At 39.3% G+C, this 15066-nt stretch overlaps 1 protein-coding gene across 1 annotated transcript in view; it reads right to left on the reverse strand.

Annotated features, from left to right (window-relative positions):
* Positions 1-329: 329 nt before the first annotated feature.
* PIK3CB (phosphatidylinositol-4,5-bisphosphate 3-kinase catalytic subunit beta) overlaps positions 330-15066 on the reverse strand; it is a 258840-nt gene continuing 244103 nt past the window's right edge. Inside the window, exons 20-24 of the mRNA XM_089681525.1 lie at positions 11677-11844; positions 10263-10386; positions 9606-9751; positions 8808-8940; positions 330-6011 (exon numbers count right to left, since the gene is read on the reverse strand). Of these exons, the coding sequence (XP_089537651.1) occupies positions 5874-6011; positions 8808-8940; positions 9606-9751; positions 10263-10386; positions 11677-11844 (709 nt within the window). The 3' untranslated portion in view covers positions 330-5873. The remainder of the gene's footprint in view (positions 6012-8807; positions 8941-9605; positions 9752-10262; positions 10387-11676; positions 11845-15066) is intronic.

Here is a 15066-nt window from a genome sequence, read left to right on the forward strand (position 1 = left end):
CCTGTATGGGCAAGGTTATTGTAGTTCTAAGTCACACTGACCCGTATGACTACTTCAGCTACACACAAGCTGTTTAAAAGTATACAGGCAGTGCTGTGCTTTTATAGAAGAAAGCCTAGCATGCTCTGCAAAATGAGAATCATGAATGTACCTTTAATTGATGTATATTTGTAAATATAAAGACTTTCTATAAATTAGAACAATTACATCAGTTTATAAGCTTGCAAACATTAAAAAAGACCAAAGACAATTGTTCTTGTCTGTAAAATAAGCCTGTGGATCATTACCTCCCTATCTAAGGAAACAGACTGACACGAAGAGTAAAAACATCCAGAGCAATGGTTATGTTTATTCAACATTTGAATCAGAAGGTGGTGTGTCTTTCTTACAGTGTAAATTGGTTCAGTTACATTCTTAAGATAGCAGTATAATCCACAGTATTTACACAAGTCTATTTCCAGTGTAAAGACGTGTGTGCAACACAAGCAGGCAGTAGTCATGGAATGTCCTGTACAGTGCAGTCTCTGTAACCTGCCACCAGCTACTGGTTCTGTACAAAATAGAGCATCCTCTCATTCATCTGGGATATCACAGAAAAGCTGTCCTTTACAAACGTTCAATAAATATAGGAAACATGTGGATGTCAAATCATAATAAAAATAGTCTTTGTCTTTATAAAACAATAAGGTTGGAATAAATAAATTCTCTCCATTATATTTTCTTTCATCTATTCAGTGGTCAGTCACATTGCACCAAGTCTTTCCATGGTAATTAATTGGCAGTTTACATCCAAGTCTAGCTGCAATAGTCTGCATTGCATAAACCAACACAGTTTCACTTTATCTTCTCAGTCTTCTCATGGAGGCATCTCTGAAGAAGTGCAGGAAGTTCCACCAAAGTAAAGCAGAGCTCTAGACAATCTGTTTAACAGACAGGTGGTACAGATATGCATCCTACAGGATTTCTAATTCACCCCCCTCCCCCCTCCCCCCCAGGTAAAGCCAGTTTCTTGACTTCACTTTTTTCCAGTGTAGTAAAAGCAATACAGCTTGATCAAAAACCTGCCCCAGCCTGTGAATAAACACTACAGGAGTACTAGCTCACTGATGAGGTCATCTTTGTGTTTTCTCCTACCAGAATAAACTTGGCAATGCAGTACAGCCTGATTGGCTTTCAGTGCGACACTATTCTCTCCCAGTCTGCTGTATAGGGAATTACAGATGGGCAATATAAAAACACTGAGTAAAATATTCCTTACAATTCATGTAAGTATTTTAATAACTACACAAAAATGTGGGCCTTTTATAACTGGCTAAAATTCTGTTTAAAGGCACGATTTTAAATCTTACGTGGAAAAAAAAACATCATCCATATTTTGCAGAAGTAAAAAGACTATTGGGCTGTCAAAAATTAAAATCAAGTTTACCCAAAACTGAAATTTCAGTTCTAGTGGACACAGGTGGGTTCACCCACCGGCCTCATATCTTCCTGGGTACCCAAATGTGTCCTGGGTCTGTTGCAGTCTCAAGTTCCCCGCTGTATTCTCCATTTAGGAGTCTCCATAAAAAGTCTGACACTGACCCGTACAGATTGTGGCAGTTTTGTGGATCTAAGAAATCTAATACAGAGATCCAGCTGGTGGAGTTCCCAGGTAAATTATAAAGCTGGTGGCTGATTAAAGCGAAGGGTGTCTGCCCAAACTGAAATATATTTTAGGTGTGTTGGTATTTTAACCCTAATGTAAGACTTGAGAATCCATTCACACTTGTGCGACTTGCCATGTGACTTTGGGGTCAAAAGTCACATGACAAGTCACACCTCATGTTTTCCACTGAGTACCATTCAAATCTATGCGACTTGAAAGTAGTTCCTGTACTACTTTGGTACGACTTTAGTCCAGCGAATGTAAAAAGTTGCTTTGGAAATCACGCAACTTTGGAGATGCGCTAATGTGAATGGAACCTAAAGGAGATTTACCTTTGTTCAGAAATCCAGTAGCCCCTTTCCCTAGCCTCCTTACCTGATCCACCCGGATCTTATTTACCTCTTCGTGACAACTTCGTCTTGCAATTACCCTCCTAGAACTGGAATCTTCTACAGCACCGGCTGCACCTGTGCATTGATTCCCCACAAATTTTAATGGTTAACGTACTCTACACTAGACACACTAATAGTATCAGTAAAGTGCATGAGGATTTCATGCAGAGATGCGGCCATCGCTAAAGAACATTTTCTTTGTAGGAGAAACACCAGAGAAGGGAGGAGGCCACCACTGTCAGGAACAGGTACGCAAGCAACTGGGTTGGGGAGTTTAGGTTAGAGGGTATAATAGTTTTTCCTTAAAAGTGGACTTGTCCTTTAAAATATGATATGTTTCTTCTTTTTCTAAGTACATTCAAAGTAGCAAATACACTTTGCTTGGTGCTAAGATTTTTTAACAGGCTAAATAATATAATATCTTAAGGGAGAACTGCATTCAAGCACTTTTGGGGGGAAGAAATTGTTAGGTCATTAACGTGCTACCTATTTAACTCCATGAATAAAAAGCAGCTCTGGGCAATTAATCAATTAACTACTAATGCTTTCCAAGAAATATTGAAACTGGCTTAGTGTCAGAAAGTACATTCAGTGCACAGTTTACCTGGGTTTATATAATCCCAACCTTGCTCTACTGATCCACTTATGATCCTCGTGACAGAAAGTATATGTGGAACGGCATTATCAGAGCGTGGTTGCTGTCTGACAGAGTTACAGATACACAGCAGAGAGAGTCAAGAATAGCTCAGGGGACAAACACAGTGTTTGTTATAGCCAGTGCACTACTCCTGGGTAGACATCAGTGAGTGCATAGGATGACAACAATGGCATAGCCACTGACTATCCTGGAGCATAAAGGTGTACAGTAAAATGGCTTACCCAGAATTCTAAGTCTTTGGCAACCAGATGATTAGATGATTTATAGCATTGGGGCAAACTGATGTACTATAGCAATGCCAGGATAAAAACATAAGTCTTGAACAGACAGACTGTTTTCACCTGCAGTTCAAGTCTTAAGTTTCTAGGCTCAACTGGGGTGTTCCTTTTAAGAAATGTGAGCTTCAGGTGTCCTAATAAGTCTGAATCTAGACCTTGATCACTGCAAAAAATATAAAAACAATCTTAGTCTAATAAAGAGCTTATGTATGAAAAGTGTACAAATGGAAAAAAAAAATTCTTGTCCATGGCAACCAAACTCTAACTGCCATCTATGCAGAGCAAAGTGGAAAATTGAACCGTGGTTTTGACTGGTTGCTGTTAGCAATAAAAAAAATGTTCTTGTTGGCAAATGTTCACAAATGTGTTTTTATTATTAGAGCCCATATTTTCACGCTTTACAGTGTCAATACCTGTGCTCACACTTGGTAATCCTTGCTGCCCACAAAAATACCATGCAATGCAGTCAAGGGATGAAGTGAGGGGCAATGCTCCAAGACCAAGAACTCTTGTGGGAGGAAGCAGCAGCGATGAATTGGTCTCTGGTCAGATTACATGCAGATTCATTTTCCGTTTCTTTCAAAATTAACTTTTATAAAATGCAGTGCAATACTGCACAGAATGGGTCAGGGCAGAGAAACTCCCCAGGTGACCACACTTATTTTACCTTCCCTGCCACACCGATCCGTTCAACTGAGAAACAAAGGAAGTAATCAGCACTTCTGCATATGCAGAAACATGTGGGCATGGACGCAAACTACCATGCACTGGCTTCATCACATAGGAAAAGTTCATAGCCCTGTTTAATCTACAATTTGAGCTTACACAGGGCAGCTTCTCTTGCTCCTAACAGCTGAATGAAGAAGTAGAGGAGTGAAGGAAAAAGTGGGTATATGCTGCTGGACAGGGGGATAAAAGTAAACCAGCTGCTTTTGTCTGCATGAGCAATACACAGGTTCATTTTAAGCTGGATCCTCCTTTAGCTGCTGGTCTACCACCGTAAGTTGCTGAATGGAGAAGTGGTTGATTTTTATTTCTGCAATGCTGTGTACAAACGGCACTGCAGAAATCACCCTCAGGAGGCCAGCATGTCCATTAATGGCTGTCATCGGAGTCATCATCAGACAGCTCAGTTCACAGTATACAGAGTCAATCTGAGCGGCTCTGTCCCTATCATCAATTGCAGTGATCACAAATGTAAACGGTGTACAGTTTACATTTGGGAGCCTGCCTCAGAGGGTATTTTATTAATTAAAAAATAAATGACTGAAAGCAACAGCAGAAGGTTAATAGTAAGGGATTTTTACCCCTTTCAGCCCCTCCTCTCCATCTCTACATCTCATCTCCAGCCTGTCTGAGTGATCTGTATATCTATGCAATCTTTATATGAACTCCTTTACCCTGCTTATCTGGAACATTAACCCCCTTCCTCCCACTTTATGCAACCTATACATTAACCTCTTAGCCACCTCCTCCTCCTGAGTGTGAACTGTACATTTAATAATGCACTGTATCGAGTGCACCATCACCAAGTTTTAACCACCTCAATACCAGCACGTTTTTTCATTTACAATTGTGGCAAAATGTGAGATCAACTCGGGGTGTCTGCTTTCCAAAAAGGGGCTTTTGTACTGTCCTGGTATTTTTATTTGATATGTTTTATAACAGAAACTAAAGGTTTTTTCCCTTATAATTTTCGGTCTTTTTTCCTTTATACAACAGATAAAACCCAGTATTTAATAAATACCATCAAAAGAATGCTTCATTTGTTTAAAAAAAACCCTGATAAAATAGAATACAGTGTTGTATGACTGAGTAATTGTCAGTCAAACCATCACAGAACTGAAAAAACTTAAAAGTGCCCTGGTCATGAAGGGATATTACAGGCTGGTACTCAAGCGGTTAACGCAAAAAGACAAAAAAAACCCGTATCTGTTCTTTCAAAATATGTATCTATAAAAAGGTAGTATTTTAGAGTGTAAGTGGAGACCAGCCAAAAAGAGGTGAGTAGGCACTGGGAATTGAAGCCTTGGCACCAACCAAATCATAACTATCTGTAGTGATTTATGCTGAATATAAGATTTCTACCATACAGCTTGCAATTTCATTTCCTTTAGGAATCATTTAACTTCAAATTACAGAGATCCTGCAAACCTCTCTGTGTAAAGCTAATAAGTATCCTTGAAGTTGAAAGGTCATTGGAAGACATGAACGCTGGTAATGCCAAAAATATGTGAAATTGTGACACAGCATCCCCTCCCCTTTGAGACTCATGTCCAGCTATTCCTCGGTGCCAGGGACTGCCGAATGCAGTGAAAGCTGTGAGCATGGCAGTGCAAAGCTGGAATTAATACCAAATGCTAGGAAGACAGAGTAAAATTCAGTACAGCGAACTGTACCTCCATCTCATAAAATCAGGTCCTCTTGGCTTGTTTGATCTCATTATAAAAACAGATGTAGATTAAAAATAGATTAAAACAACAACAAAAGGCCTCAACGACCATATCCAAAAAAATGTGCAAAACCAGAGCCTCACTAAAATGCCTGGAGAGATTGTTCCGCCATCTGCGTTACAAAGGTTTAAAAAAAAAAAAAACAATGCCACTTCCCTCTCTTTCATGGAGCCAAGACTTAAGGAAGCAGCTGACCACGTATCTGTGTTCATGTCTGCCATCACCATTGAGCTACTGTGCACAGATTCACTCTCATTCACTCATCTTACAGTAGGTTTCTTGAACATCCTCTTTCTTCTGCGTGTCATTGCACGCTTTGTACAAGTACAAGCTTTGAAATATCTCATTTGCAGCCACTGGCCAACTCATTCATCGTACAGGAGCAACTTGGAGAGGCCAGGAATTTAAGGACAGCCTTATCAGGCATGAAACTTGTTCAGTGTTTAGCTAGGACTTGTAATCCTTTCGCATAGTGTGTGCCATCCAGTTAACTTTGGTTGTCCAACTCTCTTTCAGAGCCTCATCAAACTTTTGTTTAAATTGTTTAAGTGCTTCATCTTCTGTCTTCCCCAGAGCCAGAGAATCCTGAAATCAGAACAGTAAACAATGATAACTAGATAAAAGGGATAAGTCTAGCTGCTCAAAACCTGACAAAGTTGTAACCCTTTCCCACTCTAAAAACCACAAAAAAATGGTTAAGTTTTTATTTCTGTAGTTGACCCCTATGGGAGATTATTCCTTACTTTCTGTCACTGATGCCTGCACATGAAATGGATGGTGCAGTTGTCATCAGAATAGGAGCGCACACAGCAATAAAAAAAATGTCAGAGGTTCTAATCATTCTTCTCTCTACTAAAATGTTCTTTTGTTTCTGGCTGTGGTCCCAATGGGCAGTTTCCCCAAATTATTCCCAAAATATTTGACAAAGGCTCTAACCCTTTCCTGCTCTATCCAAAAGAAATACTATATTTTACATGAAGTTTAGCTTTTATAGCAACAGAATTTGGAATCCCAAACTTACAATACAACACAGTCAACTGTACAAACAGAAATGAATGATAAAGAATGTATGAGTTGAATGAAAAGGTGCCAAATAGCTCAAAGGGCTGCAATGAGAAGAATAAGCATAACACACCAGGTAAAGTGTCCAGCATGAGGGAATAATAGGGAATTTTGACTCATCTTAGAGTACAGTACAGGACAAGGGTTGTTTTCATAGACCCAGAGGTATATGCAGGCTACCCTCAGGGAATTGGACACGGTGAAAAACTTTCTAATGCAGCCCCTAGGGCATGCTCATATAATCTCACCTATTCCATAACTCCCGTTTTTATGACACCAATAAGGCATGACAAAAAAAAAAAAAAAAAAAAAGAAGGACAGTGGGGAGGGGTCTGTGTCCTGTACTGTACTCCAAGATAAGGATTGTACAAATAAGTCAAAATGACCATTTTATTAATTGTACAGGACAGGAGTTGTATTCATAGACCATGGGACGTCCTAAAGTAATAAACGAAGGGGTGAGAAAACAGAACTGCCAACAGGCCCACAAAAAAACAAGGGTTAAGGAACCTGAAACACTCAGATGACAGCTTGAAGCACCTTGTGACCGAAGTTTGCATCAGCTGAGGCATGAAGAGCCTACTGGTAAAACCTGGAGATTGTGTGGATAGAGGATCAGGTGGCACCCTTGCAAATCTGGGATACAAATGTTTGATGCCGGAAAGCTGGAGAGGCACCAACATACCAAGGGAGAATGAGCTCTGGTAGGGAAAGGAGAACACTTTCCTTTAAGATGTAGGTTCTGGAAATAAGTTGTCTGAGCCAACTGGCAATGGTGGAGGTAGAGGCAGGGTGTCAGCTACAAAAGACTGTAGTTTGGACAAAAAAGTACTCTGTTTTGCAAACAGAAGTCATGGATGTCAGGTAGACAGCCCTGGCAACATCCAAGTAGAGTAAGGTAAGTTGTTTGGTGTGTTTTGTAGCACGACAGTGAGAAGGCAGGACGATATCCTTATTGGAGGAAGAAAGGAGAGACCACCATAGGTAGAAAGGAAGGTCTTTGCATCATGACCACCTTGCCCCTGTGCAATACAAGAAAAGGCTTTTCATTAGAAGTGCTGCCAGCTCAGAAACACGCTTAATAGGCGTAATGGCCTCCAGGCAGGCAGACTTACATGTGAGGTTTTCTAAAGGGATCTCTACAATGGGCTGAAAGTTGGCTCTGTGACGTGCATCAGGTTGAGATCCCAAAGAACCACAAGGGGTGTTGGTTTCCCAACAGTAAGATCAAGAAAGTTTATGTAATGGGAGGATGGGGATGTGTAGATATACATCTGCTATATCTATTGATGCCATAAATTTCCCTTTGTGAAAGATATGGAATGACATATCTTGTTGATTCCATCCAGAATTTTTGGCACATAAAGAAACTGGTTTAGAAATTTTAAGTCCAATATAGGGCAGATGCCCCCATTTGGTTGGGGATTGTGAATAGGTTTGAAAAACCTTGGAATCTTTCCACGGAAGCACCTAGTACAACCCCTCCATATGAGTGAAGTTGGTGCAGGGCGTCTAGTAAATCTGCTCATTTGGGAGCTGGTGCTGGCAGATTTGAGGGTAGGAAACCATCAAATTTGCAAAAGTGTTTCTGGTGCTGAAATGGCAATTACAACAGGGAGTAACAAAATGCATAACTCCATATTCTTCTGCCTATGTATCCGCATAGTGTACGAAGAACTGCAGGCTGTCCAACATCCAGGATCTGGTCCAAAATACAAGAAAAACCTGTGCTTCGCCACATAACTATGCCTGCTAGGGGTCCAGGCATTTGCCCGTCTTGGTGGGCATAACCCCCAAAGGGCTCTTCAATGTCTGGGAACCATAGACATGAACCATAGATCTGGATCTGTATTGACAACCAGAGGCTAACTACGTGTGTTGCCGCTTCATGTCAAGGTGAGCGCCTAACGCAGGATCCAGTGCCTGAAGCCAACATTACAGGCTGGCCCCACACTCAAGGTCTGGGCACAATCTCCAGAGTATACACTGAGGGGTACCAATTCGGAAATTGCTAGATAGCGCAGGGGAAAAAAACTGTTAGATCTTGTTAAAAGGGGTCACAAAAAAAAAAGAAATGGTTAAAAAAGAAAAAAAAAATTCTTCAAAGAAAAGGACACTAAAAGAAAAACTGCTGGAGCCTTACGAAGTGGGTGGGTATACAGTATATGAGCATGCACTAGGGGCAATCCTAGCAAGTGTTCAGCCTTGCATGTAGGCAATGATCTATGAAAACAAGCCCTGTAATGTAGTATTAAGATATAGATGTTTGAAATTGGGGGTGTTGTGCACAGTTCACATACAGGAGGCTACTCACTCTACCTTGACATACTGAATATCTTTCACAGAGCTCAATTCCGGGAGTCCAGCTGTCAGCATGAGTGCAAAGAGCGTGATGATTAAGTTTCCATTCCTGCGCAGGATCAGATAGGCATCCTCACAGCACTGCCGGAATCTGTAGGATGAGAAGCACAGGCAATGAATCTTACATAATACTAGTGCTTCATGCAAAACTACTCCTAGCCCAAACATGAAATTAAAAAGACCCATACTGAAGTACTGTAGATGTAAAGCCTAACTGGATGACATTTATTTTTCCTAAGAACCGTGCATAATTTCCTGTCTACTTGCATCCCTGCATGGTTTTCCTGTTGGTTACATGTCTGTGCAATCTGTGTTGAAATGGCGAATTGTATAATCCATCTGAAGTCCATGTGACAATGTATAACAATTTCAAGACAAGGACAGAGCGTTACCCTTTAACAGAAAAATCTTGCACAAGGACCATCGTACAGTAGCAGGTTCACAAGGTAAAATGTCAATGAAAGCTGCAGATTTTTAAAAATACCAAAAATGTTAAAACTATATTAACATGTCAAAGCTTATTTGGGAAAAGAGAAGTCATCTAGTCATTTGGAGGCAGCATGATATGCCTAACAATGAATTTATGGGTGATTTCACTGAGGATTTTCAGGAGTTTGGAGTGCTGGCCACTCTAATGCATTACTGGAAAATAAGATAAGCCAATAAAAACAAGTATGTACAGCAATAAAGAGCAGTGGGCTGGAAGACATGGATCCCACAAGGTACTATTTATTTTACAGCTAAAAGACATCCAACCTGTTAAATTCTTCTGTATTCCCTGACTTCCCTTGCTGAATAACATGGATGAAGTCATAGGTGAGGATGAAGGGTCCACGCTCCCTCTTAATTTTAAACTTGGACTTGAAATTCCCAAGAATATGTCCAAAATCAATGTGAAACAGCTGAAAAGAGGAGAGGGAACAACTAGTGCATTAGCCAGCAACATTATATGGTCTATCTTGCTAGTGAAATATGCAATACAGGCATTACAAATCATACATTAGATTGCAACAGTGCAACAGGCACCCTCAGATAAATATGCTACATAGAAGACAGCACTGGACTGCATGAATTGGTAAATATTTGTCCCTTAAAAGTCAACAGCTACAGTATTTGTGGCTTCTGACGTTTCATTTTCGAATTCCCCACCAAGTTCTTCTTTAATCTTTTTTTTTTTTCATAGCAGGTGCCCAATATTATTTATCAAGGTTAACACACTAGGAATGTAATCTAATGAAACCAGAGATCTCTATGCCTAAAGTCGCTACTATGAATAAGGAATCAAATTGTTTAATCTTTTCTCCATGAACTGTTTATGTACACGCATATTTTTTTTGCTAACATATGCACACATTGGCATTTGCAATTTACCTGCAAAACTGGCCAAACAATACGGTAAAGATAGCTTCTCACCTGCCCTGTCTTCCTGACCATAATGTTGTCATTGTGACGGTCCCCGATCCCAAGAACATAAGTAGCTACACAGTAGCCAGCACAGGATAAGGTGAACTCCTCAATTGCTCGCTCCAGGTCATCTCTGTGAAAGGAGGGCACAGGAAAGGCTCATAACATCTAACACCACTATTCCACATGTACCTTTTCTATACTGTACAAAAAAAAAAAAAAAAAGACAGCTACCCAGATAAATGAGTTTACAGAAGTCTTGAATATGAAACATATTTATATGAGAAACAGAACTATAACTCCAGGGGGATTACTGGGCTTAGGAATGCTGCAGACTGCATACATTTAACTCTTTTATTGCGATCATTGTAACTAGAATGGTGAGGCAGTCAAAGGCTGAAAACAAGCTCATAGCTTTAATGTCAGAGTGCCGCCCCTTCCAATCCCACACTTTCCTTGTGGTCCCGTGGTTCACCCGCCGATTCAATGAGCTGAGACTGCTTTGCAGGGGGAATCAGGATCAGCAGTAGAGTAGGAAGTAAAGGGAAATTATTTCAATTTGAAAAAGGAAAAAAAAAAAACTTGACAAATGTTATAACCATTGTCTAATCCAAATCAATAATGACAGAGAAGGTTTTGGCTATAGATGTAGCTTAAAAATGCAACTAAAGGCTCATGTATGACAGCCTGCTATTCAGATGCCCAAGCCTCAAACGAAAAAAAAAATGTCCTCCCCTGACTGAGCCAAATTCTCCTTCATTTGTGTTTCGCATGCATTCCCTCCCAGATGTTGCAGCTCACAGTGAGAGGGTTTCAGCAACAGAGGCATTGCTGTCAATCCAGAAAGCAGTGGGCAAGTCTGGGTGTGGCCAGGTGCTGTCTGCTAAGCTATAGGTTTGTGACCAGTGACAGCTGATAGCCCCACCCTCTGCAATGCTTTTTTTAACCCCCTGTAAACAGGCACCACCTACATGAGAGTGACAACTTTGCAGTGAATTCAGGAGCAGTGCATCATTGTTGCCATCCCATCACAAGAAGCTGCATTAAGCAGACTTCACTGGCAGGCTCAACAAGTATTTGTGGAACATTGTATGGTGACCAATGGAAAACTAAGGACAGATACCCTTATAATTAAGTGCTGCAAAATATTTTTTAAAGGGAATTCATAGTTCTACTTTAAGGAACTTTAAATAAGGTAATTTGTGATAGCATTACCAGAGATTTATAGCAAAAATTAGTGTCCTGAATGCAGTTCATAGTAAATTGCAAGAGCTCCAGGCTGAGTAGTTTGCACATAATAAATTCTGGAACACAGTATGAAAAGCCTAAGACTGGCTGCATGCATGGCATATAGGAGGAGAAAAGGAATATTTTGCACTTTGCACTCAAGATGCTTAAATCAGTTTCAGAAAGTATAAATTACCCGGCATTGTACTCTTTGATCCAGTTTAGTAAAGCATCCTTGTTGAAGGCAGCTGCTGCTGCAAGATTGCTGTTGTCAAGCTGGATATCTGCAATGGTTTCAGCTGCAGAAACTACCTCTATCATACCACATCGATCTCCCGTTGCCAGGCACCCATAAGGCACTATTCTAAAACATACAGTCAAAAAGTCCTGTTAATGCGTAATGAATAAAAATAAACTTGCATAAGAAAAACGCTGTATATCATAAACACAGACTTTAATTGGGATCCAAAAAAACCCCCCATACAAACAAAAGATGTTTCACATTCACAAAGATGAAAACTGTATGTAATACTAGCCATGTTAGCATGGTAATGATTTTTTCCAAAACCATACAGTGTCATTAGTGGAAAGGACCTATTGTGTACAGGAAAAATGTTACCCACAATCACAGCTTTTTCTAAGAAATATTCACTCATGAAAGCCTACTGCCAACTTTAGATATTACTTCTACTATATATATTTGCGGACCTCTATTCTTCAGGTTTTCAAATCAGCTACTTACAAGTTAATTTCAGATACTATCAATAGAGGGTGCTGTATCACAGATTACAAATTGTAAGAACTATATTTTTAAAATACAGTGCTCAGCATAAATGAGTATACTCCAACAGAAAACCTTTCCTTTCCTTTGTCAGAAAACCTTTCCTTTCAGAATTAACATCTTCTGTGGGGCACTATACTACAAAATACTCCCACAAATGCGGGCCATTGATTTCAAACAAGATTTGTCAATTTGCAAACACAAAAAAAGTATTTTTCCTAACAAATTCATTCAAGACCATGTTGCAAGAATGAATATACCCCAATGAAAGTCTTAGGATTTTGTTGTCTATAATTTAGCTTTGCTCCTAATTAACAAAAATTCAACTACATGCGAGTCTAATTATTCATTAAACAGGTGTCAGCAGTTGATTATAAAACCCCTACCTATTTCATGATGTAGGCAATGGCACCATATAGAAGAAAAATGTCACAAGGCCTGAGAAAGAACATAATTTCTTTACAGGTGAAGGCTACAAGAAGATCAGCAAAGCTTTACTTAACAGTCAGAATACAAAAAAAAAAAAAAAAAAAAGCAAAATTTATAAAAACATTTAACAAAGATGGTACTGTAACCATCTCACAGACAAGTCCAGGCTATCCACAGAAGTTGATACCTCAACAGGAGCGTTTTCTGTTGAGAAGGGTTAAAGAAAATTGCCATGCAAGTTCACTGCAGTTAAAGTAGAAAGCCAAACTGGGCTGATTGTTTCCCATGACACAATACAGCGTACACTGCAGAGGAATGGCATGCATGGGTGTTGACCACAAAGGAAGCCTCTCCTAAAGCCCATGCACAATAAAGCCCACCAAGAATTTGTCAGGGCCCATGCTGAAAAAGAAGACGACTACTGGGACTCTGAACTCTGGAGTGAAAAGACCAAGATAAATGTTTTTAGAACTGATGAATTCAAAACTGTATGGCTTCGCAAAGGTGAGGCATACAAAAAAAAAAATGCATGGTGCCTACAGTGAAACATAGTGGTAGCAGTGTCCTTTTGTGGGGCTGCATAAGTGCTGCTGGTGTTGGGGAGCTGCATTTCATTGATGGTATCATGAATTCACAGATGTACTGCTCTATATTGAAAGAGAAGATGATACCATCACTCCGTGCCCTCGGTCGTCGTGCACTTTTCCAACATGACAATGATCCAAAACACACATCTAAGGTCGCTGTTGCATTTCTGAAGAACAACAGTGTGAAATGATTCAGTGGCCAAGTATGTCTCCTGATCTGAACCTAATCAAACATCTACGGGGAATTCTTAAGAGACTAGTTGAGCATCACTCTCCATACAGCATCCAGGCTCTAAAATAAGTTGTTCTTGAAAAATGGAAAAAGATAGATGTTGCAATATGTTTCTAACTTGTTCATTCCATGCCTAGAAAACTTGGTGCTGTCCTTACAAATCATGGAGGTCATACAAAATACTAAATGGAGTACTTTTTGTTGTGGGGTGCATTCATTTTTGCATCAACAAATTTGAGTAAAGCTGAAGATTCTGTAATCTAAGTTATATTATTAACCTTATTTTCATGTAATGAGCAAAACAAATGTTCTATAAAACTTGTTTTTTTTCAACAATTTTGGAAATTGTTCTTGTGTTCATTGAGATACTGATTGAAATCTTACATTTATGCTGAGCACTGTAAATGCAATTTAAACAAGAAACATCTTTAAAGATTTAACTTAAAAAAACAAAAAAAAAAACAAAAAAACAAAAAACCTCCCAAAAAAAAACTAGACAATAGACAGTGATTGGAAAACGGTTTCTTTTTAATACATACGTCTATGGATATAGACTTTTGCACCCCACATGAACCAAGGGCATCCTAATTATCACTGAGAAACAATAGCTGATTTTAAAGTGTATTTAAAACATAATAATTAACTTCTCTTGTCTGTGCCCTTTTGGTCTGTTAAATATAGTGTTAAATGTGTTTTGTGCATCTGTTCAATAAGTTTAAAAAAAAAAAAATTAACAAGTACCTACAGATCCTGACAGAATTCCTGTTCTTTCTGCCTTTGCTGATGTATCAGTTAGCACTACTCCCAGTTCTCTTTGGATTACAAAACACTTTCACCGTATGTTATGAAAAGGAAGAGAGGGGAAGGTGTTCTGTAGACACTTTCTAGGGTGACAATCATGTTACTCCACAGATACAGTACAGCGAGGGTACGTTGTCATTCTAAGACAGGAAGTATGTACCTCTCCGGATCAAAATAAGGGGGGGGGGGGGGAAGGAAAACAAAAAAGGACAAAAAAAAAAAAAAAGGCGAAAAAAACTAAATTACAGCTAGCAAATCTAAGGATTGGTAAACTGTGATATATTCTGATTTTATAATTGATCTTAGATATGCTTTAAAAGACGAACAACTTACCTCAAAAACTGTACAAGGGATGTCTGCTTAAAGTATAACTAAAGGCAGTTTTTTTTTTTTTTTAAAAGATTTGGATAGAAATTTGAGCAGTTAGAACCACTGTCAGTTTTTTTTTTATTGCTGTCTGTGTCACTATTAAGGAGATTCACTCTCTTTAATTATCTGGATCCCCAAATGTCACTCTCTTTAATTGCCATAGGCATCAAATGTCACAGAGTACAAAAGTGGAGGTAAATCCAAAATTTTGAATTGCCACCAGAAAAGGAACAGATGGAAAATCTTTCAATTAAAATACATGTTCTTGTGACAACTTTCTAAGTGGGGATTTTCCTCACATTGAAAAGATATGCTCACTTTCCATTGAAGTAAAGGGAAATATCCCTAAATGAAAACAAAACAAAAAACAGTGGGTTTTAACCCTCC

This window comes from Staurois parvus, unplaced genomic scaffold, assembly GCF_062004578.1.
Source record: "Staurois parvus isolate SC_StPar_1 unplaced genomic scaffold, SC_StPar_1.0 ptg000270l, whole genome shotgun sequence".
Classification (NCBI taxonomy): domain Eukaryota; kingdom Metazoa; phylum Chordata; class Amphibia; order Anura; family Ranidae; genus Staurois; species Staurois parvus.